Raw genomic sequence first — 27,105 nt, 5'->3', positions numbered from 1 at the left:
ACTAGTGAAGTCAGGGCATCTGATGGAATTTGTCTTAGAGCCTAGGAGTGGTAAAATTGGGCAAACCACAAGGCCACGAGGGAACACAGTTCCATCCTCATTAGGAGTGATAGAGGTTATTCATGCGGCATCAATGGGCACCCCAGTAACTTGACGAAAGGGGGTGTTGGCTGTGGTGTTAGAAGAAAGTAACCAAGTAGATCAACCACTAGGAAAGAGTATGAAGCCTCCTCCGAAGCCGATTTTGTTTAATGATGATGATTCATAAGGAACAACTCAGCCACATGATGATGGCTCGTGGTTACTGCTCATATAAACGGTTTTATAGTTAAAAGGGTGTTAGTGGACCAAGGAAATGGGGCTAAAGTGATGTACCTTGATCTATTTAAAGGGCTGGGTTTGAAGATTGAAGATTTGTCCAAGTATGACACGCCTCTAGTGGGATTTGATGACCAGATGGTGGTCACTGAGGAGCAAATTTCACTTCCAGTGAACATGGAAGGAAAAGAAGTAATGGTAAATTTCACAGTGGTCAGTTTAATTTCTCCTTATATGGCCATTCTTGGCAGGCCATGGATTCACGCGATGGGGGCGGTCCCATCCACTTCGCAAGTTAAGGTGAAATTTCATACCGACCATGGTGTCGTAGTAGTGAGAGGAGATCAAAAGGCAGCAAGATAATGCTTGGTGGTAGCTATGAACAGGGGGATAAAGCAAAAAGAACTTGCCGAAGAGGTCCCTTTTAGCAATTACAGGAGCCCTAAAAGCAACAGGGGGCTGACAGTGCCAAGGATCTAATTATGGTAAGCATATTGCCTTATGAAAATAGGAGTTTTTAGATAAGAGCGAGTATGAAGCACGAGGATCGGGTGAATTTGTTGTTGTTGTTAGTCCAAAATCTGGACGTTTTTGCATGGAGTCCTTACGAAGTACCAGAAGTAGATCCAGAATTTATAACCCACAAACTCAATGTTGATCCATCATTCTCGCCTAAAAAGCAAAAGCCGAGGAGGTCAGCCAAAGAGCATGTTGAAACTGTTAAACTTGAGGTTAAAAAGTGGAAAGAAGCCAGGGAAATAAAAGAAGTCTTTTTCCCTAAATGGCGGTCCAACACCATGGTGGTGAAGAAGAAGAGCGGTTAGTGGAGGGTACATGTGGACTTTACCGACCTCAACTTAGCGTGCCCAAAAGATCCCTTCCTGGTGCCGAAGATTGATTAGTTTGTGGATGGCACATACGAACACTTGAGGATGAGTTTTCTAGATGCTTTTCAGGGTTATCACCAGATTGCTCTGGCCACAGAGCACCAAGAGGCCACCTACCAAAGAATGATGACCACTACACAGTAATGCTGTTCAGACTAAAGAATGCAGGGGCCACCTACCAAAGGATGATGACCAGAATATTAAGAGAAAAGATCGGCAACACGGTGGAAGTTTACATTGACGACATTGTGGTAAAGAGCAAGGAAGATCAAGGGCATGTCAGTGATCTCGCAAATATATTTTAAGTACTAAGGCGGCACAAGTTACGTCTCAATACCGATAAGTGCGTCTTCAATGTGGGGGCTAGCAAGTTCCTTGGTTACATGATCACCCACCGTGGGATAGAGGTGAATCCCGACCAGATAAGCGCCATAGAGTGATTTAAGCCACCAAGTAATCCAAAAGAGGTGCAAGTGCTGACCGGGATGTTGGCAACGCTTAATCAATTTATTTCAAAATCTGCTGATCGGTGCTGTCCATTCTACCAGTTGCTGAAAAAGTGGAGAGGCTTTCAGTGGACCGAGGAGTGTGAGGAAGCTTTTCAGGATCTGAAGAAGTATCTAGTAAGTGCACCGATATTATCTGCCTGCACCGGAGGCGGGTGAAGATTTGTTTATTTATTTGTCAGTGTCCGAGCACGCAGTAAGTGCGGTATTGCTGAGAGATCAAGGAGTCCAAAAACCAATCTATTACGTCAGTAAGACCTTGGTTGATGCGGAGACAAGGTATTTACCCCTAGAAAAGTTGGCATTGGCGTTGGTGCATGCAACTAGAAAGCTGCCGCATTATTTTCAAGCCCATACGGTGCATGTATTGACTGAGTATACATTGCAATCCTTGCTCAAAAGGGCTAACTTCATGGGTCAGATCGCCAAATAGGGACCAAAATTGGTTCATTTGATATACAGTACAAGCCCAGAAGCTTAGTCAAAGGTCAAGTTCTTGCGGATTTCGTCGCAGAGTTCACCTTATGAAGGGAGTCGAGGATTGTGTGCAATGTGGAAGCCCGGTCTTGGAGGGTATTTGTGGATGGTGCATCCAGTGCAATGGGAACGGGGGCTAGAATTGTTATAATGACACCAGATGGAATAAGAGTGGAGCATTCTTTCAAGTTGGGCTTTAAGGCGTCAAACAATGAAGCCGAATATGAAGCCTTACTCGGAGCGACTTATTTAGAAGTGTATTCGGATTCTCGATTGGTTGTTAGTCAGGTTCAGGGTAGCTTTGAAGCCAAAGATCCTCGGATGGTTGGTTACTTAGGGCTAGTAAAGCAAACAATGAGCAAGTTTCAAAAGGTGAGGTTGGTTTAAATCTCCCAAGGGCTAAATAGACATGCAGATTCTTTAGCCACTTTGGCATCATCACTAACCGAGGAGGTGCCACAGTTGATTAAGGTGAAAGTGGTGAAAGAGCCCAGTATAGATATAAAAGTGAATGTCTCAGCCATTACGGTATCTAAGCCATGTTGGATGGACTCGATTATTGAATTTCGGGCCAAAATTTTTCTACCAAGTGAAGGGAAAGAAGCTGAAAGGGTGCGTAGAATTTCTATTCTGTTCTGGTGGTCTGAAGATCGCAGATTGTACTAAATATTTTTTGGGGGACCTTACCTGTTGTGTCTTCATCCCAACAAAGTTGATGGACTCTTGACCGAGCTCTATGAGGGCGTATACGGCTATCTTGTCAAAGGACAATCGTTGGCTCACCGACCAATGAATCAAGGGTTTTAGTGGCACAAAATGCAGAGAGACGCTGTCAACTATGTCTGAAGGTGCGAGTAGTGTCAAAAGCACGCCTCATTGATACATCAGTCTACAGGAAGCTTAAATCCCATTAGTAATCCATGGCCATTCGCATAGTGGGGCTAGACATCATCGGCCCATTTCCCCAAGCTAGGGGAACCGAAGGTTCGTCTTGGTGACAATGGATTATTTCTCCAAATGGGTTGAGACCGAAGCACTAGCTAATATTCGGGATGTGGACATCAAGAAGTTTGTGAGGAAAAACATAGTGATCAGGTTTGGAGCGCCAAAATCCCTAGTGTCAGATAATGGGTTGCAATTTGATAGCCAAGCTTTCCGCTAGGGTTGTCCACACCCACCTGTGACCCACAAAACCTGTCTAATCTGAAGCCACCTAAACCAAAACCGTCCTACCCGAGGAGAGAGGCAGTCGGCAGTGGGTTTTAGAGGTTCAAAACTGATGCCAACAGGTTTGGTGGCGGATCTCTTTCTCCAAAATTCGAGCCACTCGATCCGACCGACTAAAGGCCAGATCTACCTCCAATCCAGTGAAAACATACTGATTTTCGCTCAGATTCAATGAAGATCTTATGGTTTTTGGTCAGATCTCCTCGTTTTCGCTTATATCCAACTATGATCTACTGGGTTTTCCTCAAATACAGCATAGATTTGGTGAGTTTTTCTCAAATCCAACCAAAATTTGGTAATTTTTTTACTAAGAACCGGTGGGTTTTTCTCAAAGCTAGCAAAGATCTGGTGTTATTTTGCTCAGATCTAGTGGGTTTTACTCAAATATGGTAAATATCCAGCTAAAAAAATGTAGTTTGCTACCGATTTGAACCTCTTGCAGCATCTTCGACCGACTCGACCACCGACCAAGCGAGTCCAATCGAACTTGACCCGTGGGTTTTTGCGATCGGCAATGGGTCTTCTTGTTCTATCGGGTTGAGCATAAACCCGACCTAGACCGACCCGTGGACACCCCTACTTCTCGTAAGTACTGTAACGACCTCGGCATCAAGAATAGATATTCAACCCCGGCATACCCCCAGAGCAACGGTCAAGTCGAAGCATCGAACAAGGTAATTGTTAATGGTTTAAAGAAAAGGCTGGAAGGGACCAAGGGAAGGTGGACCGAGGAGTTGCTGAACGTTCTGTGAGCATACTGAACGACCCCCAGAAGATCAACAGGTGAGACTCCTTACTCCTTAACATACAAGACAGAGGCTGTTAAACCAGCATTAATAATTTTATGCAACGCAAGGATTTCAGATTTTTCCTCAGTCAAGAATGAAGAATTAATGGTGAAACAATTGGATTCGTTAGAGGAGCGCCGAGAAGTAGCAACTATCCGTTTGGCAGATTATCAACAGAAACTTGCTCGATAGTATAACAGAGATGTGAGGACAAGGGAGTTTGGTGCTAGTGATCTTGTGTTACAGAGAGCAGTGGGGAGTGTGTGGGATATCAATGCCGGGAAGCTAGCTCCAAATTGGGAAGGCTCGTATAGAATCACCGCCATTGCTGGAGCAAGAGCATACTATCTGGAGGACATGGAGGAAAGACCGCTTCCTCTACCGTAAAATGTTCAGAATTTAAGAAAGTTTTATCATTAGCCGTGTGAGGTGTAGTGATTTGGACTATGTATGAACTAACATGTGAACGATAATATATATTTATATAATGTTTGTAATTTGCTACTTGAATCTACTTATATTGAAAACTCTCTAAGGACAGAAACCTTGGCTCGGTTAGATCCTGGTCGCCGACTAGGTGGAAACCTTATACTTAAAACTCTCTAGGGACAGAAACCTTGGCTCAGTTCAATCCCGGTCATCGACCATATGGAAACCTTATACTTAAAACTCTCTAAGGACAGAAACTTAGGCTCAATTCAATCCCGATTACCGACCAGGTGGAAACCTTATACTTAAAACTATCTAAGGACTAAAACCTTGGCTCGGTTTGATCCCCGTCGCCGACCAGTTGGAAACCTTATACTTCAAATTCTCTAAGGACAGAAACCTAGGCTCAGTTCGATCCCAATTACCGACCAGGTGGAAACTTTATAATTAACTCTCTAAGGATAGAAACCTTAAGATCGGTTCGATCCCTGGTTACCGACCAGGGTGACATCCCACAGTTAAACTTTCTAAAAGTAGTAACTATGGCTCGGCATGATTCGGTTACCGATCAGGTAGAAGTCTTATAGTCAAAATCTTCTAAGGACTAAGACCTAAATTCAGGTCGGCCTCAGTCACCAAACAGGTGAAAACCTTATCTCATTTCCTAATATGGAAATCTAGCTAAAAAAACTTCATAGAACATAAAATGCTAACCACTACAAGGCCGTGTCAGTAAAACGAAGAAAGAGAAATAATTTAAATTGTGCAAGGTCAACAAGCCATAATAACCTTAAATATTTGTGAAAGAGTAAAATTATTAGTTCTCTAAACCGAGATAAATCTGTCTCGTCACCACATCTTAGTGACCATAAACTAATTAAAGAAAAGCAAATAAAGGGAATAGCAATGGAAAGAAATAAATTGTTCTCTTCTAACGGGGTTTCACGGCTAGTCTAGCTAAATTAGGGGAACATCAATGGTCGGCTGAACATTGGGGTCTAGAAGCTGAGGTTGAGCTGAACTATGCATGGCATTAGGGTCACTAGTGATCTCAAGATCAATCAATTCGGCATGAGAATCAATCTCTTGCATAAGCTCCCTCATGCTCAGGGTATCTTCTTCTTCAACATCTCTAGGGTTTTAAACTGGAGGAGGGGGTTCTGGGTATGGGATTTGGTCAGGATTTTTGAAGGGTGAGTCCTCGGGAACTCCCATGGCCAGCACTGCTGCCATCCATCCTTCACCAAACCCGTATCGCTGAGATTGGAACATAATCAGCTCAGCCAAGTTCTCGGCGACTACAAAGCCTGCGTTATACCATTTTGTTTCACTCTCCTCCAACGCGACTTTCAACTCAGCAATCTCTTTGTCTCGGGCTGAATTTATATTCTCGGCCCCAGCCAATCTGAGCTCAACCTCCTCCAGCTTAGCTGCCATCTCTGCCACCTTTTGTTCAGCTAGTGTTTGGGCTCCCTCAATTGCTCTCGTCCTCTCTTCGGCATTCTCCACGGCTGTGTTCTTCTCCCTTACCGTAGCCTCAGCAACTTCCTTTAGAGCTTTTTCCTTGTCAGCCTCCTCTGCTGCACTTTTTAGCCAATCTTCCATCATGTATGCCAGTTGAACGGCCTAACAGAACAACAAGGGTGTGTAAATAAAAAAGGGGTGGGGGTAGGGGGAGAAAAACCAAAAAGTACTAAAGCAGCAAGTCAGTAAGTAAAGGTTAAATATTACCACAATAGTGTGCCATTGAAGTCTGACCGCTACCGCCTTGTCACTACCATCCGTAAAATAGTGCATGTCCTCCGACAGTTGCAAAGCTTGCCCGAGGCTCCAAGCAATCCAACCACCCTCATTGGTAAACCAATTCCTTAAGCTGGAAGTCATAGGAAGAGGTACGTCTCCGAGCATAAAAACACCCTACCATGCAACAGCAAGTGGGGCTAAAGAAGAAGCCACGTTAGACTCCACCTGCATGGGTGGACAGGTGCTCGTGACAGGCTCCTGAATAGTAACGACAGAAGTAGTAGGTGTGGGAGGAGTCCTTGGGGGCACATCCTCAAGCCCCTCGGAATGATGACCAGCGTTTCAAGGTCTCTTACGACCTTGGGGAGTAGAAGGGGGAGGAGCTTGTTGTTGCACAATTGGCCACCTACCGGGCAAGAACTGGTCAGCAGTCACGTTGTGGCGTACCACCATTGCGTCACCTAGGTCTTCAGCTTCGGCTCCTAAAGAGTCAACTGATTCAACTTCTACTTGCTGGGCAACCTGAACTCCTTCAAGGGGTTACTCAACTGGAATATGCTCGGCAAGACCGTGAAAGACAGTGTCAGCAGATCCGTCTCTTACTAGTACTAGGGAGCCCATTCTGATTAACTGGGAACCAAGGTCTTGAGCTTCACCTACTGTCAGACCTGGTGGAAAGAACCCTCAGTGCCAGACATCTATGTAGGACAACAGAGGACTACCAATAGTCAGGGCTTGCCTGGGGTCCTGGTAACTTGTATATATAGGAGTACACCCGAGGATGAGATGGGAAGCCCGCAATTGGCCGTCGTAATACACAATGATTTCTGACCTAAGTAAAAATTTCAGGTCCCGCATGTGTATGATGTTGACGTCCGGTTTGAATTTTTTATCGTCTACATCACCATAAATAAAAATTATAAGTATATAAAAAAATAGTGAGGTGATTAAAAATGAACCGTAAAATAATGTATGATAAAAATAAATCCGATATAAACAATACCAACCAACATCTCGGGGTGAAGTCGGGCAAGTGAGCTCATTGGCATGCCAATTACCGCTCACCCGAACAAACTTTCCGGTCGAGTTTCTGTTAGAATCGGGGAGGCATGATATTAGCCACACCCGAGTGTCTCTAACTTTTAGATAGTATCCCGACGTCTCCTTACCGCACAAACTGTACATGTAGTTTATATCATGTTGGTTTAAATGTAGCTCGCATAAGTTGTTTAGCCGAATAACGCAGCTCACTACTCGGTAGAAATTTGGTGGAAGTTCATCGGGGCACAATCCGTTAATCCTAAGTGTCCTAAGTATCAAAGGATCTATGGAGAACCTAACCCCACCCTCTAAAATAGACATTAAAGGGAAAAATACTACTTGAGGACACCACTCAAGGGCGATATTCTCTTCATGATAGTATGCTACATCTACGTCCGGAAGAATGGCAAACCTAGCCCTAAAATTGGCTAAGGCAGCCTCAATTCTAAGGAGATGAGAAAAACCCATTTCTAACACTAGAATAAAAAAAGGTAACTAAACAAAGGTAAGGAATGAGCAAAAAAACTTACTGTGGGTTCTAGAAATGTGCTCTTGGTGGGAGAATCTATGCTCGATAGGAGAATATATGCTTAGTAATGAGGAACTCAAAAAGATGAAGAAATGAGAAGATCGTCCGAATGGAGGAGGGTTATTATTTATAGAGGAGAAACAATTATTAAAGATTGGGGTGGGAAAACCTTTTCGAATTACTTTTTGCAACTTCCACACGCGAGCCTTGGTTCACGAACCGTCTGGTCATAATTACCGTCGGATGTGACAAGCTGTCATTACGTTTTTCCAAAAAAATAATTGTTGTCTTGTCTTCCATTAATGACTGACGATTCGCATCCTCGAGGAACGGTTCATAAGGTGACGTAGGTCCTTGATTTGTTCCTGGACGTCGGAAACAAATCAAGGGGGGCTATTGTACGGCATACGACAAGGGGCCCGTTACCCCCAGGCCCAAATTTGAATGGGCCTATGAACAATACTCAGCCATGGGCCCACTACTTCTCACGGGCAACTATAAAGCGGCCCAAAGGCATCAGGCTATCATTGGAAGTTCGGTGCACGACAGGACGGTCTCCATAGTAAGTAGGTGCACCGATGCTGCTTAGTCATACCTCGGCAAAACGGGAGTGCCTTGGGAGACCCTGCTGCCGAGCAACTTTCGGCAGCCAGCACCAATCCCAATGTCCTAGCTCCAATTCCCAACAAAGCATCTTTCTGTTAGAAATAATGAAATTGGGCCCCGGTCACACAAGTGGAATCAGAAGGCAATCATGACTCAATCCACTATCTTTAAGCTATAAATATATGAAGAAAAGGGGGAAAAGGGGTTAGACATTTCGAGAGGTAAGACTGAGAGAGTAACCGAGCATACGACAGTGGGAAAGTACTGTAGATAAACTTTTTACTGAAAGTACTGTAGATAAAGTAAGAGTAGCTGAAATAGTACAGTGGGATCTACAAATAGTACTAAAAAGTGCAATGGACTCATGAATAGTAGAAAAAATAAGCTAAATTTGTGAAGAAAAAAAAAAACCTACTTTTTAAGCCAATGCCAAATGCACACTTAGTGAGTGTTTTTTATTTTCTATATCCACCAATGTTCATATATAGTAGGGGTGTCATTCTTAATAGGTTTAAAAGCATTTGACAATCCACAAAATTAGGCCAACTATGAATATTTTATTTAACAAACTTTAATCTTTTATGTTTAGGAAAATGATTAAGTTAAAAATTATATTACAAACTACCGATGTAGTGAGTGGTTATTAAGGAAGTAAAAAAATGGTATCAGTAGTGGGCCCAAATGAAAACCAGTAAGAATTTTCTACTCCAATAGTTTGTAAAAATGTAGTAAATATGTTTATCAAATAAAGTTATTTCAACTTCCAAAATTAGTATTAAATTTTCCAAAAAAAACCTTAACTATGAATGGTTTTAACAAACTATGTAGAAATCAAAACTAATTCAAAGTTAAAGTAGCTTTTTATCTTATGATTGATTTAAAACTAAAATAAAACAATTTTGTGATTTGTTAAATATGTCTTTGAACTATCAAATAAGGTTGTAAATGAGCCAAACCAAACCAAGTACTAAAAGTGTTCAAAAATGTTTATTTAATTTTATTTTAAACACAAATTGAGCTCAAGATCATCACCAAACAAAATTGCATATCAAGCTTAATTCAAAGTATTATATCATGAACTTGTTGTAGTTTGTGGCCTACCTTTATTGTTAAGGACTAGGTAGGGCCTCCATCCATTTGCTTAATTAAGCTTCTAAGAGTAACATCTCTTACACAAAAGTTGTCATCCATGTCATGTTTGGTTGGTGAATCTTTAATGGAAGATTATTAAACTTTCGTTCTCTTTTTTTGTTTTTGTTTTGCATTTTTTTATTTTTTCCGTTTCTAACTTTATCTTTTTCTACTCCTCAATGAAACTTAGCTTACCTCTAGTGCTCTAATACACTGGAGTCGGCACAATACAAACTTGTGTCCAATTTTTGCTGTGTGCCTGAATTGTGTTAGTTCCAATATATTGGAGTCAAACCTTTACTCCCTCAATATTTTCTTTGACATGCAACACTATGACCAGGTATGGTGATGGAGTAGGACTGTATAGAACCCACTTGTTCGGTTCACCGCAGGGCCAGCCCTAGACATTTTGGGGCCTAAGGCAGGAACTAAAAATGGGGCCTTTTTTATACCTATATATTAATTAAATTAATGTTTATTTAATATTTTTATATTATAATATATTTCATATAAAATCTATTTTTCTTGCCTTTTGAGATGCAAATTGACTAATTAAATTTTGTATTCAAGTTCTTCTAACATCTCATTTTCAATCAATAATATAGCTAATCCATTTAATCTTTCTTGGGACATTGTTGATCTTAGATATGATTTTATTAATTTAAATTTTGAAAAACTTCTTTCTGGAGAAGCTACTGTAACAGATATTGTTAGTAAAATCCTATAAGCAATGCATGTATTTGGAAATGAATCTAATCTTTTTATATAATTTAGTGAATTTCTTGGTGAATTTCTTGCTCATTTGTGATATTTTTATGAAAATTTTGTGTTATATTTTGTTTATTACTAATAACAAATTTATCCATTGATCATGTTTTAGACTCAATTAATTTTTCTTCTTCTTTTTTTTTTTTTTAAGTTTTTCATATCCAGATGCATATTTTCTAGTAGACATTTCTAATCAAACAATATATTTATAAAGACTAAAATAAAAAATAACTTTCAAGTGTAGAGCAAATGAGAAATAGAACCTGATTTATATAGAAAGTATTGTTGTAGTTTCACCGAACAATAACAAGTTTTTAGCAATCTCAACCTGCATAAATAATGACTTATTTAATATATTACCACTAACTAAAATATATATATATATATATATAACACAAGATTAAAATTTTAAAAAAATAATAAGCACAAGCATAACAAAAATTTAAGTACAACTATAACATTAGGCTTATTAGTTTATAATACCCACCCACAAAAAAAAAACACAAAACAAATCCTATCTATAACCAAAATAAAAAAGGGCTGAATTAGAATAATTATAAATACAGCAAAATCATCAAATAAAAAGGCCCGAATCATAAAATTTTAAAACAAAAACTTAAAGGCCCAAACTAGACCCAAAAATCCAAATATTTATACTTAACAATTTATACCTGAAGATTAGAAGATGAAGTGAACACATATGAGAAGTGATGAGGGAGGCATAGATGAGGGAACGCAGAGCAGATTCAGAGAGACGAACAATGGAGTGGAGAATCAGATGAGGGAACGCAGAGCAGATTCAGATGATGGAATGCGGAGCAGATTCAGATGAAGTAGTGAACAGTGGAGTGCAGAATCAGAGAGAGGCAGAGAGCAGAGAGAAACTGAGAAAGGTAAAATTTTTAGGGTTTGAATTGTTTTATTTGTTTTGATTTGTGATTGTTTGATTGTTAATCTCTTAGACTAGATTTGTAGTTTATCCGGATGATTTTTAGTTTGTCCAGAGGATAATAATGTTTAACCGGATTTTGTAATTAATCTGATACTAATTTTTTTTTTTGGTTTAAATCTGATACTATTTTTTTTTTTGTTTAAATCTGATACGAAATTTTTTTTTCCCTACTACCCTTTTCTTATTTTTTAAATTTGGGGGCCTCCCTTCCACTTGGAGGCCTTAGGTGATTGCCTAACTCGCCTAAGGGAAGGGCCAGCCCTAGTTCACCGTCCATCATTGCATGCTTCCCATCAGTGAACAAGTTTATATTCCAATCAGATGAAAACTTTATGTTGCAATGGCCAAATTTGGATATCGTAGGCCCTAATTCTCTAGTATCAGTTCATGGAAAGTCCCATTCCAGGCTTAGAAGCTTTGTATCAAATAGCATTAACTGGCCTGATGCTCTCCAGTGCATCGCTCTTCATGTCTAACCCCGCATGGTAGCTGCACTTTAATCCTGGGCTCAGAAGGGTAAAATCAACACATATGATGAAACCAAGAAGGTAAAATATTTAAAACATATGATGATATGATTAATTATTGTGTAACTTTTTTTTTCCCATATGGTTAATTTTTTTAAAGAAAAATCATATATACTCATGTGCGTTGTGTCATGATTCTTTTAATGCTTTTCATAATTTGATTATAATTACTCTTAATTTTGGTCAATATATATATATATATATATATATATATATATAGAGAGAGAGAGAGAGAGAGAGAGAGAGAGAGAGAGAGAGAAAGAGTTGGGTTCAAGTTACACCTGGTGTAACTCTAAGTAATGTTACACTACTCAATATTTTTTAATTAGATGCAAATATTAAAAAATTCACTGTTAGATTACATTATCTTTGTATATTCTTTATGCTTGCAAAATTTCAAGGTGATCAAAAATTAATATCCATGTCATCAATCAATTGTTAAAATTTAAATTTTTGTAGTTTAAAATAATGCATAAAATATGAGTTTATGGATCAAATAGTAAATAGCATCTGATTGATATGAAAATTGGCATACATGTTATAAACATATAAAACATGTAATTCAACGGTTGGATTTTCAAAATATTAATTCAATAACAAGTCATTAGGTGGTGTAACATTGCTTAGAGTTACACCGGGTGTAACTTGAACCCAACTCATATATATATATATATATATATATATATATATATATATATATATATATATATATATATAAGTGTGATGAAGATTTATTGTGGTTTCTCTCATGCAGTCATGCACATATTAGTGTAATAATTAGTTACAAATCAATTCCATGTCTCACGCTTGCAGTTGACGTTCAAGAACATTGGAAAATTATTTGTAAGTTTTGAACTAGGGCCTCATCTCGACAACATGGATAAGTTGTGTTGAATATATTATTATTATTAGCAACGCTGTTTAATATATTATTATTAGCAACGTGATGTGTTATACCATGTTATATATGCTAGAGTGGATGCAGAAGGGAAAGCCTAGAATAGGAACATCAAGAACACGAGGGTTACGTGGTTCAGTCTTGTCGGCCTACATCCACGAAGGAATCCCTTAAGGGTTACATCTTTATTGTATAAGAGTGTCGTACAATAACCTGTTTACAATGAATCCTAACATGAGTATATATAGACGACTAAACCCTAGATTACTAGTACAAGCAAGAGTGGGTTTGGACCTATAACATTGGGCTAGGACCTATAACATTGGGCTAATATGTCTAATATATCTCTAACACCTTCCCTCAAACTCAAGGCGGAAGCTCAATGAAGGCTTGAGGTTGGATAAGAATGAGAAGATCCCTTAGAGATGCCTTGAAGAATGCCTTTGAAGAAACCACAATGAAGAATATGCCAATTGACCAATTTTGGAGCTTCAAATGAAGAAACAGAGTCCAAAATTGGAATCTACGCGAAAAACTGGGCAAAATTGGCCCTTTTCGGAAATTTTGGCTTTTGGTCAATAAGCAACGCAAAAGTCAAACCCAAAAAGGTCAAAGTCAAGGTCAACCAAAGTCAACGGCACATGGTCCGGGTCGGTTCCAAGTTTCCGGGTCGGGTCACGTATCGAACAGCAGAGATGCTAACTCATCCTATGATGTGGCACTGACAAAGATTAGGGCTGACGTGGTTGTGCTTGCGTGGCTGATGACATCATTGGATGATGTCATGATGACATCACCAGAGATTTTCAACACGTGGTTGGTGTGTGACAAAGATTACCGGCGCGTGCTTCTGTTACAAGAGTGCGGGTTTGACGGCGAGAATCCAAGAAGCGCGTGAGCGCATGTGCGGGCTCGAATAAGGACCAGATTTTTGTGATTCATAGATCGGCAGACGTCAAGGCCGATAGGTCGGTGCGTGTGCCCAGAAGACGATCTGGAAGTAAGGATTCTATGGTGGCGCGTGGGAATTTTCCAAAGACAACTGCGGCGCGTGGAGGCGTGTGGCAAGGTTTCGAGTGACTGGATTTCTAGGTTTTGATTGCGGGAGGTCGTGGAGCACATCTGCGGTGTTGGTTTCATCAGGCGAGGCTTGGATTTGCTTGGGATTTTGACACAACGCATAGCCATGGTAGTTGCAAGATGCCGTGGAGTCTAGATCCAGCAGGCAAGCCTGTGTGACTTCAAATGGTGGTCTGCACATGATAATCTTCTTTGCTTGCTAGAGACGTTTGTTTGACACCTAGAACGAAGTTTGACTCTGATGCCATGTTGAATATATTATTATTAGCAACGCGATGTGTTATACCATGTTGTATATACTAGAGTGGATGTGGAAGGGGAAGCATAGAATAGGAACATCAAGAACACACGGCCTACATCCACAGAGGAATCCCTTAAGGGTTACATCTTTATTGTATAAGAGTGTAGTACAAAAACCTGTATTACAATGAATCCCAACATGAGTATATATAGGCGACTAAACCCTAGACTACTAGTACAGGCAAAAGTGGGCTTGGGCCTATGACATTTGGCTAATATGTCTAATATATCTCTAACAAGTTGTTTGCAGGGTTGGTTCCTGGAGTTAGGGCATATCCACTCAACATTCCCAGAACTGCTCGTCACCATGCTCTTCAGGTGGTATCACTGTTTTGATATAATTATACAGCATATATATTTTCACATATACTATCATGTTCTTCGTTTGTAGTTTTTCTAAAGTTTCACTCTTTTCAAGAATAAGATCATGCTCATATTTGAGATAGGTATATATGCATTAAGAATAATATCCATTTTATTATTTTTCAAGTAACTGGTTCTGAAACTTGTTAGCAAATTTGAGTTGCCGATCGTTATAAAAACATATAAGGTTCTATTCTAAAACCTATGGTATGGCACTAAAAAATTACAATTTTGTAATTTTACAGTGCAGGAAGAAGCTTGTGGCAATATATTTGGGAGAACTAGAAGAGAAGAAGAAGCAAAATGGAGTTGAAATCAATGATCTCATGGATGGGCTGATGCAGATTCGAGATGAAGAAGATAACAAATTAAGTGACCAAGAGGTGCTAGACAACATTGTCGGCCTCGTCATTGCTAGATATGAATCTACTAGCCTTGCATCAATGTGGTCCATATGTTATCTTGCGAAGTTCCCTAAAGCTATGAAGCACAGGTGTGTTTCCAAATTCGGGTGCAGGTACGAGTGCAGGTGCAAGACTCTGCAATTTTTGAAAAAATAGGGTGTGGGTGCGACGACTAAAAATTATTAAACATATTTTTATTTATATATTTTATATTTGCTAAGCATGCTTTTTTATATAATAATAATAGAAAAATCATATAATAATAATAATAATAATAATAACAACAACAATAATAATAATAATAATAATAAGTACACAGAAGTTTTTGACACTTGAATTATTGACAGAGGTATTGAAATAGATGAGGCTTCCCATAAATAAATAATAAAAAAAGATGTGGCTCACGAATTTGGTCAGCCCAAAAACAAAATAAAGGATATATGTAGCAGGTATTAAAATAGATGTAGCTTCCCATTAAAAAAAAAAAAAAAAAAAAAGGAAAGATGTGGCTCATGGTTCACGTGTTTGGTCAGAGAGGCACAAAATAAAAAACCAATGTTCTGAATACTATTTCGGAACCCGTTTCAGTTTGTTAATTGGAAGGGATTATTTCGGTACCAATCTGTTTTGGTATGCCATTTCGGATTATAGCTATTTTTTTATATATTGTAGGTTATTCATCAAAACCCATATAAATTTTTAAGAATTTTATAATTATAAGTTCATATTTCAGCTAAAATTTCAAACTTATCAAGCCCAAATCCCAAATATCATTCAATAATAATAATAAATTAATAATTATTTTTTAGATTATAACAAGAGTAATGATAAAATTAAAATTAAAATAAGAAAAAATTAAAAATGGTGCGACATAGGTTAGCCACGTGGAGTGGGGTGGCTTAAAAGACAACACAAATGACTAAAGGCTGAAACTTTCAGCATTCCCAATAAGTGACTCATGTGTGAAGGGCTCACAAAACTAAAAGAAATTAAAGTATTAACTATTAAACAATAAATCAATAGAAGGCAATGAAGGCAGACTATAGTCACTACACGCAAAGGATTGAAAAAGAAGAAGAGAAGAAGCAGAGAACACAAAAACGCAAAAGAAGAAGCAAAATAACAGCGAAGCTACCAACTGTGAGGAGGTGGGCTCCTTCAAGAAACCAACGACGTGTTAGTGACTGTTGCCACGGGATCGTTTCATTTAACAAAAATTGTATGAAACGTAAAAAGGTTTTTTTTTTTTTTTTCAGTACCAATATTCGGCCAATACGATCCAATTCGGCCTGAATCAACCCGATTCGGAGCGCATCAGAGCCGAATCAACGAATCCAGAAACCAAAAAAAAAAAAAAAATTCCCGACACGCAAGCAATGGCGTTGCCCACCGCAACCCGCGTCAAACTCCGGTATGGCTACCCTGTAGCCGTGTCGGTGCTTTCTAGCCCTAAAGTCCTTGGAAAGCTACGCGTATGACCATCCAATATCTTAGTTTAACGTTAAGAGAGAGAGAGAGAGAGAGAGAGAGAGAGGAAAGCAAAATTTTCATCCCTGCATCTGAACTTTATCCTAAATTGCACGAGGAGAACATGGTTGTAAGCAAGAATAAGAGTAGTGATTTCATCACAAGTGAAGATGTCTCTAAAATGAAATGCACAAACAAGGTTTCGATGCATTGCTTATCGTATGTTTTGAGCTGAGGCATAGAGAAGTGGAGAATAGAAGAGAAGGTAGATGGAATATATTAAAATGAGAAAGAAACTATAATCTACTAAATTTTAGTATATTCCGATCACCTTTCTCTTGATTCTTTTGCTCTATTTTACATCTGGACATTGATTTGTATACAAATAATGACAGGAAAAACTTTTTGGACTAACAATTTTGGATATAGGTGGTAGAAGAGACAATAAGGGTGGATAACATTGTAGCAATGGTCTTCCGATTGGCTATCAAAGAGTCGAGTATAAAGGTATAGAACTAAACCATAATTTTCAAAATTCATGGCAAATCAGTAGACTATTGAGAGAAAGAAGCGGGTGCATTTGCTACTATTTCAAGTTGAATGGTCATTATAGTTTCAAGTTGAATGATCATTACAGTTTTGTCGCAATTACAGTTAACAGACGTCATCAATATATAGTTGATTAGAAAGTATCCAATATATCAGATATATAAAAAACACTCTCTAAATAGAAACTATCTTTTCATTGATTGAAAATGAATACAAATGAATGAATGAACCCAAAATCACTCTACCTATCCTTACAAACACAGTTATGTACAAAACTGAATAACTACCTCTCCGGATTTTATGGAAAAAGTTGTTACAGCTAAGCACTACCTAGCTATGATACGTGTACATCGACTTATAATCACTAGTCCACTTGGCATCATTCCTTGTATAGAGTGTATAATCTGATCATGATAAGGAATGGACTCCAACAAATCTTCTAAGTCTTCGTCACTTAGGCTTGCATCTTTGTTTTGCTTCTGATACTGAGGTGCACTATGTACTGCATTCAATTGCAGGCTTTCTTGCTCCTGTGATGCATGCTGAGCTGCTCCCTGATGCACGCTGAGCTGCTCCCTAATGCACACTGCCCTGCAACTCCCCCTGACTTTTACTGCTAGTTTCATGCTTGCATACTTGTTGTTGCTGAAGACATGCACTTGATTTAGCATTACTTTTAACACTCCCCCTCAAGAGCAAAGCTCTTGCTTCTCCATTTTCCTTATCATAATTTGGAAACTGAATCTTATGAGTAAAAATATCAATCACTCCCAGTTTTGACAATAGCCTCATAAAAATTTTAGCTCCAAGTGCCTTTGTAAACATATCTGGTAACTGATTTCGTGTGGATACATAGAAGGTTTTAAGTGTGCCATCCAAGATCTTATTCCTCACTATATGGCAGTCAGCTTCAATGTGATTTGACCTTTCATGAAAAACTAGATTTGCTGAGATATGTAATGCTGCCTGGTTGTCATAGTATCAATGCTGGTTTATCATGTGGTATGTGTAAATCCCTCAACAAATACAATAACCAAGTGCTTTCACAAGTGGTTGTGGCCATAGACCTATACACTACTTCAACAGAGGATCTTGAAACCACATCTTGTTTTTTGACCTCCAAGAGATTAGAGCATCACCTAAAAAGACACAATAACCAGTTAGGGACTTCCTGGTGTCAGGGCAGCCTACCCAATCTACATCACAGAAGGTTTTCAACTGCAAATCTGACTCTACAAGAAAAAATACTCCTTGACCAAGTGTGCCTTTAAGGTATTGAAGGATCCTGGTGGCTACTTTGATATGTGGAACCCTTGGTTGTGCCAAAAATTGGCTAAGCCTATGCACTACATAGGTTATATCTGGTCTGCTCAAAGTTAAATACATTAACTTCCCAATTAATCTTCTAAATTGTCCAGCATCTTTAAGCAACTCTCCATCACCTTTGGACAGCTTTAGTTGTTGCTCCATTGGTGTTCTAGCTAGTCTGCAACCAATCATACCAGCTTCCTTAAGAATATCAAGAGCATACTTCCTTTGATTAATGCTAATCCCTTTAGGGCTTCTAGAAATCTCAAGTCCTAGAAAATATTTGAGTGAACCAAGGTCCTTGATTCCAAACTTCTGATCTAGCACCTTCTTCAACCTGTCAACACAAGCTGAATCATTGCCTGTGATGACCATGTTATCCACATAGATCAGCAATGCAATGAATTAAGAACCATTAGAGTGAACAAATAAAGAGTGATCTACCTGTGATTGGACAAAACCAAGAGCTAAGATTGTGGCAAAAAGCTTGGCATTCCATTGCCTGGAAGCTTGCTTGAGACCATAAAGAGACTTAACTAGCTTGCATACCATAGGACTTGTTGCAACAGAATCAGAATTCGACTCCCCCTTACTGTGATAACTAGGTGGCAAGGCCATATAAACTTCTTCATCAAGATCACCATGGAGAAAGTCATTATTGATGTCAAGTTGATGTAATGGCCATCCTTTGGCTGAAGCTAAGGCAATAAGAACTCTCACTGAAACTGTTTTGGCAACAGGAGAAAAAATCTCTAAGAAATCAAGATCCTCTCTTTGTGTATAACCTTTAGCAACTAGCCTAACCTTATATCTATCCATACTGCCATCTACATGCAATTTGATCCTATACACCCATTTGTATCCAATAGGTTTCTTACCAGGAGGTAAGGGAGTTTAAAACCTAAGTCTTAGTGGCTTCTAGGGCTTGAATCTCTTTGTCCATAGCCTCTCCCCACAAAGGATCAAGAACAGCCTGAGAGAAATATTGAGTTGAAGGACCCCCACTAACAGTCATTAAGTAGGACTTGTATGCAGGATCCAAATGGGAATATGTTAAGCAAGCTGAAATGTCATAAGGTGAGCCTGAAGGATGAGAAGTGGCAGTTGTGCTTGGTGATGCAAGTGCTGCAGTACAAGCATAATCTTGCAAATACACTAGAGTTTTATGAACTCTAGTAGACTTTCTAATTGGTGGTGGATTTGCAAGGGGGTTAGGAACAGATTTTGACAAGGAAATGGAATCATTAGAAGAAACATCATGAGCAAAAGGTTCTGAAATAGGTTCAGGAAGATAAGGATGATCAGATATGGGAAAGGACTTTGAAGAATCAAGTGTTACATCAAGTATACTAACAGGAGTAACAAAAGTACCCAAATCACTTTCAATAGTAGTATCAACCCAAAGAATAAAAGCATCTATGAAATCAGTAGCTTGAGCAGAAAAAGGAAAAAAAAAATCATGGAAAGTCACATCTTTAGAAGTGAAAACAGTATTACTGTTCAAATCCAAAACATTGTACCCTTTAACACCAAAGGGATATCCTAAGAAAATGCATTTCCTAGCTCTAGGAGCAAACTTAGACCTTTATTTGAAAGAGTTGAGGCATAACAAAGACACCCAAACACTCTCAAATGATCATAAGTTGGCTTGAAACCAAAAAGCACCTCAAAAGGAGTTTTATTTGACAAAACTGAAGAAGGGGTTTATCAAGTAAACAGCAGTCAAGATGCAATGCCCCCAAAACTTCAAAGGAATATTAGACTAAAATTGGAGAGCCCTTGCCACATTCAAAATATGTTGGTGTTTCCTTTCAACAATGGCATTTTGTTGAGGGGTTTGAACACAACTAAGTTGATGTAGTATGCCTTTTTTAGCAAAAAAATCAAACATGATGAATTCAGTACCATTATTATTTCTAATGGTTTTAATCTTCTTAGAAAACTGTGTTTCAACCATAGTGCAAAATTGCTCTAAAGTGGATTGAGACTTATGCTTGAGCAAATAAACCCAAGTGCACCTTGTGCAATCATCCACAATGGTTACAAAGAACTTGCAGCCAACAACAGTAAGAACAAAAAAGGGACCCCACAAATCACAATGAATCAAATCAAAACATTCATTTGAAACATGAGTACTTATAGCAAAGGGCAACCTTTTCTGCTTGGCCAATGGACAAATTTCACAATTGAACACTTTATTAGCATTGTCAATATGTACATTAGTGTTCCTTATCAAAGCCAACTTGGCATTTGAAAAATGCCCTAATCTAGAATGCCAAATTTCTGGCTGAACAACAGCATTTACAACAAAATTAACAAAACTAGCTGAAGAAAAACAAGTAGATGAGGTTGATACACTTGCTTGCAGTAGATAAAGGCCTTTGACCTCCCTACCTAGACCAATTGTGCTCCAATGAGCAAGAACTTGGATGAAACACATGTTGCCAAAGAAAATTAGACAACAAAGAGTTGTTTTAGACAATTGACTAACAGAAAGTAGGTTAAAACTGAATGATGGAACACACAATACATTGGTGAGAATGAGGTTTTCTAAAATCCTAACAGTTCCTACATGTATGACTAAGGCTATTTCACCATTAGGCAAATTAACAAAGGTGTTTACAGTAGCTGCAACAGTAGTAAAACATGATAAAGAATGCACCACGTGGTCTGTTGCTCCTGTGTCAATCACCCAATCTCAACTATTAAAGGCATTCCTATCTACAATATTGGCTGAGAAAACTGAATGCTTTAGACTAGGAAGAAAAGGTATATGAGGGTTTGTACCTGACATTAAAGCAGCATTAGTATTGGGATTGGGTGAAGCAAAAGTACCCACCATATCAGATGCCATACTAGTCAGCCCTTCCACACCAGTATACATGCAAAAAAAACTTACACTTGCAGCATGAGATGCATCCCCAAAACCAACTCCTAAATTAGTACTTCCAGAGTTGAGAAAGGCTAGAAGTCGCTCCCATTTTTTCTTGGAAATAGGACATTGATTTGTGGAACCATGGCTCTGTCTGCTCCATTGACATAATTACATGAGACTTGATTAGCGTCAGACTTCCCTTTAGGCTTGTAACCAGGAGGGTACCCATGCAATTTATAGCATTTATCAATTGTATGCCCTTGCATGTTGCAATGTGTGCAAAAAGGCCTCTCCTTCCTACCATTACCTTTGTTCCAATTAAAATTGGATTTTCCTTTGGAATTGGTGTACATAGTCATAGTATCTGACTGAGAGGATCCAGCAGCTCCATGACCAATATGCTTGTGAAATTCTTTTTGAAGCACCAAAGAGTAAACTCTGCTCATTGAAGGGAATGGCTCTAACATGAGAATTTGACTTCTTAGAGTCTCATAATTCTCATTCAAGCCCATCAAAAACCTCATGACATACGTCTTTTCATGCGAAGCATTCAAGATCTTCATTGCTCCACAAGAACATTCAGGAAGAGACTCAAAATTCAACAATTGATCCCACAATCGTTTGAACTTTGTATAATACTCAGTGACTGATATGTGATTCTGAGACATGTGAGAATTTCCCCTCTGTAAATCATACACCTTAGGACCATTACCTTGTGAAAACACATGCTGCAACTCCAACCACATCTCTCTTGTTGTTTCGCAATACATGATGCTGCTAGAGACATCAACATGCATGGAGTTGATCAACCATGAAAGAACCATGGTGTTGCAGCTTTCCCAATCCTCATACAAATTTGAATCAACATCTAGCTTCTGAATCTTTCCATTAATAAAGCCAATTTTCTTCTTGGCAGTGAGAGCAAGAACTATTCCTCTAGACCAAGACTGATAGTTGCGCATTCCAAGCAGTGGCTGAGTGACAAGTGTGTTTCCTGGATTCTCAATGGAACTGAGAAAATACGGATTAGAAGCATTAGAACCACCATTGGAATTTGCATTTGCATGCGGGGATTGTGTGTTGTGTGAATTTGAGGGAACATCAGTTTCTGAGGACGCCATTGAAGGACCTCAAAGTTGAGAGAAGAAATTGAAAGAGAGAGAAGATTCTAGAGAGAATAATTGTGCTCTGATACCATATAAAAAACACTCTCTCTAAATAGAAACTATCCTTCCATTGATTGCAAATGAATACAAATAATGAATGAATGAATACAAAACCACTCTACCTATCCTTATATACACAGTTATGTACAAAGCTGAATAACTACATCTCCGGATTTTCTGGAAAAAGTTGCTACAGCTAAGCACTACCTAGCTATGACACATGTGCATCCACTTGTAATCACTAGTCCACTTGGCATCATTCCTTGTATAGAGTGTATGATCTGATCATGATAAGGAATGGACTCCAACAAACACTACAAAAAATATTGCTATTTGCGACGAAACTTTTTCGACGACTACAAAAAGCCGTCGGAAAAACTAGCTTTTTCGACGGCAAGTCTCTTTCGTTGATAATTACTCGTCAAATATTAAAACATTTGTGATGGCAATATAAGTCTGTCAAAAATGCCTATTATTTTTGTCAAAAATATGATTTTTTTTTTGGAGGGAAGTGTTCCCGCCTTACTTTTTGCGACGGAATAAAAATATTCGTCACTAATAAAGTATTACTTACGAAGACCGAAGAAAAACCATCGAAACTATTAACACTTGTGACGGCTTTCATGCGACAAAAATACCAAAAATATTTTTTTTTTATGGTGTTAGTATTTGCGACAAACATTCTTCCATCATAAATATAAAAGAGAATATTAGCGATAAACATAAAGCCATCGAAACTAGTAAAATATTTTGGAGGGAAAATTCCCCCCTTAGTTTTCACATTTGTGATGACATTTATCCATCACAATTATTATTTTTTATTTTTCTAATTCAGTTTGTATTTGCGACGAACATGTTGACCGTCGTAAATAGTTAATTTGTTTTAAAAGAAATATTAGTGATGGACTTGGATCCCTCGCTATAAATAAGATTTGCGATGGACCTAAGTCGTCGACAATGGTAATTTTTTTCAAAGGGGGAATTCATGCCCTTATGTGTTTAACGTTTTTTTTTTCCATCACTACATATTGCATTTGTTATTTGTGACGAACATGTTGGTTGTCGTTAATAGTTAAAATTTTCTTAAGAAAAGAAAGTATTAGTGATGGTAAGGTAAATCCGTCACAATAAAGGTGATTTCCAACATACCTATGGCCATAAAAAAATGGTGATTTTCTTTGAATGGTGAATTTTCCTCAATCTTAATTTTAAAAGCTGCACAAAAACATTTTTCGAGACCCTCCAAGTACTTAAGGGCTATTTTGGTCATTTTAGAGGTAAAAGGTATTTTGATCATCTTAAAGCTTTGAGGGGCACTTTGGTCATTTTGTAGGTTTTGGGTTGTGTTTTGGTTATTTTAGAAGTTTATGGGTATTTCAGTCATCTCCTAGCTTTGATGGCGTACTTCAGCCATTTTAGATGGTCAGATTGTGTCAACAGGGTTAATCAAAGTTTCTCATTAGGTGGGTACAACAATGTGTCCATCATGCAATCAGATAGAGATCCAAAATCTGACCGTTGGATTGGAAGAATGTAGTGAAATATTTGTGTTTGTAAATTACAGTGACAATCAGACGGTCAAATTGTGAGAACAGAGTAGTCAAATCATGCAAAAATTCGTCAAAGTCTATTAAACTTGTTCAATCTGTGGTCAAACTTCAAAGTTGGTTCCAGGACCACTAGATTTGATCAAATTAGGTTGATCAAGGAGGTTTTAAGTGGGTTTTGGGTATTAGTTAGTGTTTTAAGGTTTTCTTGATTTTCAAGTTTTTATCAGTTTCAAGTTTTAAAATAGCAAAACAAGGTGATCAAAAGTCACATACAAATCCATTATGGTCATTTTGTAGATTTTGGGTTGTCTTTTAGATCATTTTCTTAATTCTTAGTAATGTTTATATAGTCTATAACTCTCTTGAAAGAGTATTGAATATTTTTAGTGATTGAAGTTTCATGATAATTGGATACAACAACATGCTTCCATATTATGCCATTATTTGATTTAAAATTTGACCGTTGGATTGAAAGAGTGTGATAAAATATTTGTTTTGATGAACTTTGAGTTCAATCAAATGATTGGATTGTGAGAACGTGACCAATCAAAATTTCTTGATGTGTTGGTACAATGACACATGTCCATAATGTTCTAGACTTAAATCCAAAATCTAACCGTTGGATTGGAAGAACGTGGTGATATATTGGTGTTTGTAAAGTATGACAAAAATTAGATGGTCGGATTGTGAAAAATGAATAGTCAAAGTTTCCAAAACTTGGTCAAAATTGGTCAATATTTGGTCAAACATGGTCAACATTGAAGTTGGGTCTATGACCCATTGGAAAACTGAAAAATTGTAGGTACATAGTAAGTAATCCCTTCACTACATCCACATCTTCATTTCTTAAATCATCCACAAGTCACATTTACATTCAAGTTTTGCCTGATGTGAAGAATGTCTCTCATCTCTCTTTCCTATTTTAAATTCAGATATTGAATAAATAAACAATCTATCTTCTTTTATCAAAAAAGAAAACTTGATGTAAAAAAAAAATTGCAAGAAGTGAGATTTCATAGTGTTTCTATCTTTTATTAATAATAATATTTAATAAAAAGTAATATTTCAAAGTGACAAGAAGTCAACAACTACAAAAAAAAAAGTGGCGTGGTTGTCATAAATGAAATACATAGTTTTGTTATAAAAATAAATAAATAAATATAGGTACATTGATTTAAAACAAACCCAGCCATGCCTTATTATTATTATTATTATTTTATAAAAAAGAAAACCACACAATATCATTTTTATATTTTAGTATAAAAAAAAATTTTAAAAAAAAGACAAAACACTAGCTCCCTAGCACTCTCCCTCTCCCTCTCCCTCTCCCTTTCACTAAAAAACAAGCGCCCCCACCCTTTTTTTTTTTCAATCCCCCGCCCCCCTTGCCCCCTCACCAAATTAACACTCCTATTTCACTAAAAAAGAAAAAGAAAAAAAGAAAATGCCATTACCTCCATCTATTGTTCATTCTCTCTCTTTCTCCCAATCATCATAATCAAACCCAAAAGGTTGGTCTTCTAAGATCCTTATCTTTTATTTGTTTATTTATTTTGTTAATGTATTGTGGTTTAGTAAATGTATTTGCTTGTTTATTTCATTTATCTAAATTTTGGGTTTGGTTTAGATATACCTCTTTCATAATATATCATCTAGATTGTAGGCAAAGTTCTTGATAGTTTGGTACTAGCCCATAGTGTAATGTTTGTGTGTATGGGTGGCCTCAACCAATCTGTTGATTCATGGGAAGTGTTTTTCACTTGATAATAGTGTTTTGTTCAATTTGTGTTTTAGCCTTTTAGAGTTTGCCCTGTTTGAGTTTTCCTCTTCTTTGTTAGTAAAGTTCCAGGTAAAGACAAAAGTAGCTTATATAATAGGATTGGTGATTATATTATTCTTTTATTATTTATATGCAATATATATTGATAGATCATATCAGTACTTTAACAATCTCTAAATTTATATTATTTTATTTTTATTTTTATTTATATTAAAAATGAAAAATACTAAAGCTCTAAACCTTTTTTTCCAATATTTTCTATAAACTTATGATATGATAAGTGGTTATTGGAGAGAACAATCAGTCAATTGAAAGAGGTGATAGCTTTTATTATAAAAAAATGTTTTAAAATCGATGGGCTTTAATTATATGCAAGAAACTACTACACATATATATATTCTCAGTATAATCAACATTAAATTTTTTTTGCTATTTTATTTAGGTTGTCGAAATAAGTGATAAATTTGCTCATTATAATTTTCAATTAATTGCTATTGTTGGTACATATATGATTTCATGTGACTTGTTGTGGTGATGGACATATTGTTAAGGGTGATGGAAATGTACTATTAATATGGTTATTGGTGGCAGATGTATTCTTTTAAATTCTCATTAACGGGAGCACTACAATGTTCTTATATATTTATTCAGTTTAATTTAAAATATTGCAGACTAATGCTAGAGGAGGAGATCACAATGTAAATAATGACACGAGATGACTATGAGGAGGAAGATGACTCTTAGATGGAGGACGACATTGACTCGGATGATAATTGATCTTCCAATATTTAGGCTTTCAAGTTTAGTAAAGGATATAATATAGCCTTCATGTATTATTGAACAACATGCTATTTTGTAGACCTTTTAATATTTTCATTTTTAATGCACTCATTAGTTTTGAACAATTATGGATTTGTGTTTGTTATTTGAATGGAGAAACTTTTATGAACAATTATGGATTTGTGTATATTAATTATATAGAAAATATTTGATATTATCAAATAAAATAAAAATATCATAATTTTTTTTTCAACAGAGCTATTTTTTTGCAAATATTGTATGAGTGACGAGATAAATGGTTTTTAATAATGGCTAAAGTTCATCAAAAAAGAGTAATTGGTTGCATTGATGTTATATTTTCGATGAAAAACTAGGTATTTACAATGACTTTTAGTCGTCGAAAAAATACATTAACGATGGTCATTGTTTGTCACAAAAGGTATTTGGTCGACCAACTTCCTCGTTTGAAGTTCTATTTTTGACAACAAGGCAAGTATTTATGATGACTTTTAGTTGTCGAAAAAAAATACATTAACGACAGCCTTAGTTTGTCGCAAACTCTATTTGGTCGTCCAACTTCCTCGTATGAAGTTGAATTTGCGACGGCAATTATTAAGTACTTACGACGGAGTTTTGCTGTCGAAAATAATTATTAG

The 27,105-nt window shown here is 37.4% G+C and overlaps 3 protein-coding genes across 3 annotated transcripts; 1 reads left to right on the top strand and 2 right to left on the bottom strand.

The window, feature by feature from the left end:
• The first annotated feature begins 14,027 nt into the window (after positions 1-14,027).
• On the top strand, positions 14,028-15,130 carry LOC142632880 (beta-amyrin 11-oxidase-like). Its single transcript, XM_075807200.1, has 3 exons — positions 14,028-14,052; positions 14,458-14,525; positions 14,816-15,130. The coding sequence occupies exons 1-3, from the start codon at positions 14,028-14,030 to the stop codon at positions 15,128-15,130; spliced, it is 408 nt and encodes a 135-aa protein (XP_075663315.1).
• A 4,069-nt stretch (positions 15,131-19,199) lies between these two features.
• LOC142632879 (uncharacterized) lies at positions 19,200-21,152 on the bottom strand. Its single transcript, XM_075807199.1, has 4 exons — positions 21,086-21,152; positions 20,829-20,977; positions 20,317-20,585; positions 19,200-19,881 (listed from the first exon to the last, which is right to left on the bottom strand). Exons 1-4 carry the CDS (start codon positions 21,150-21,152, stop codon positions 19,200-19,202), a joined length of 1,167 nt encoding a protein of 388 aa, XP_075663314.1.
• A 110-nt stretch (positions 21,153-21,262) lies between these two features.
• On the bottom strand, positions 21,263-22,294 carry LOC142632877 (uncharacterized). The gene has a single exon (XM_075807198.1). It carries the CDS (start codon positions 22,292-22,294, stop codon positions 21,263-21,265), a length of 1,032 nt encoding a protein of 343 aa, XP_075663313.1.
• Positions 22,295-27,105: the final 4,811 nt, after the last annotated feature.

Source organism: Castanea sativa, chromosome 4 (assembly GCF_040712315.1).
Source record: "Castanea sativa cultivar Marrone di Chiusa Pesio chromosome 4, ASM4071231v1".
Lineage (NCBI taxonomy): Eukaryota > Viridiplantae > Streptophyta > Magnoliopsida > Fagales > Fagaceae > Castanea > Castanea sativa.
This window is presented reverse-complemented; position numbering and strand designations above follow the sequence as displayed.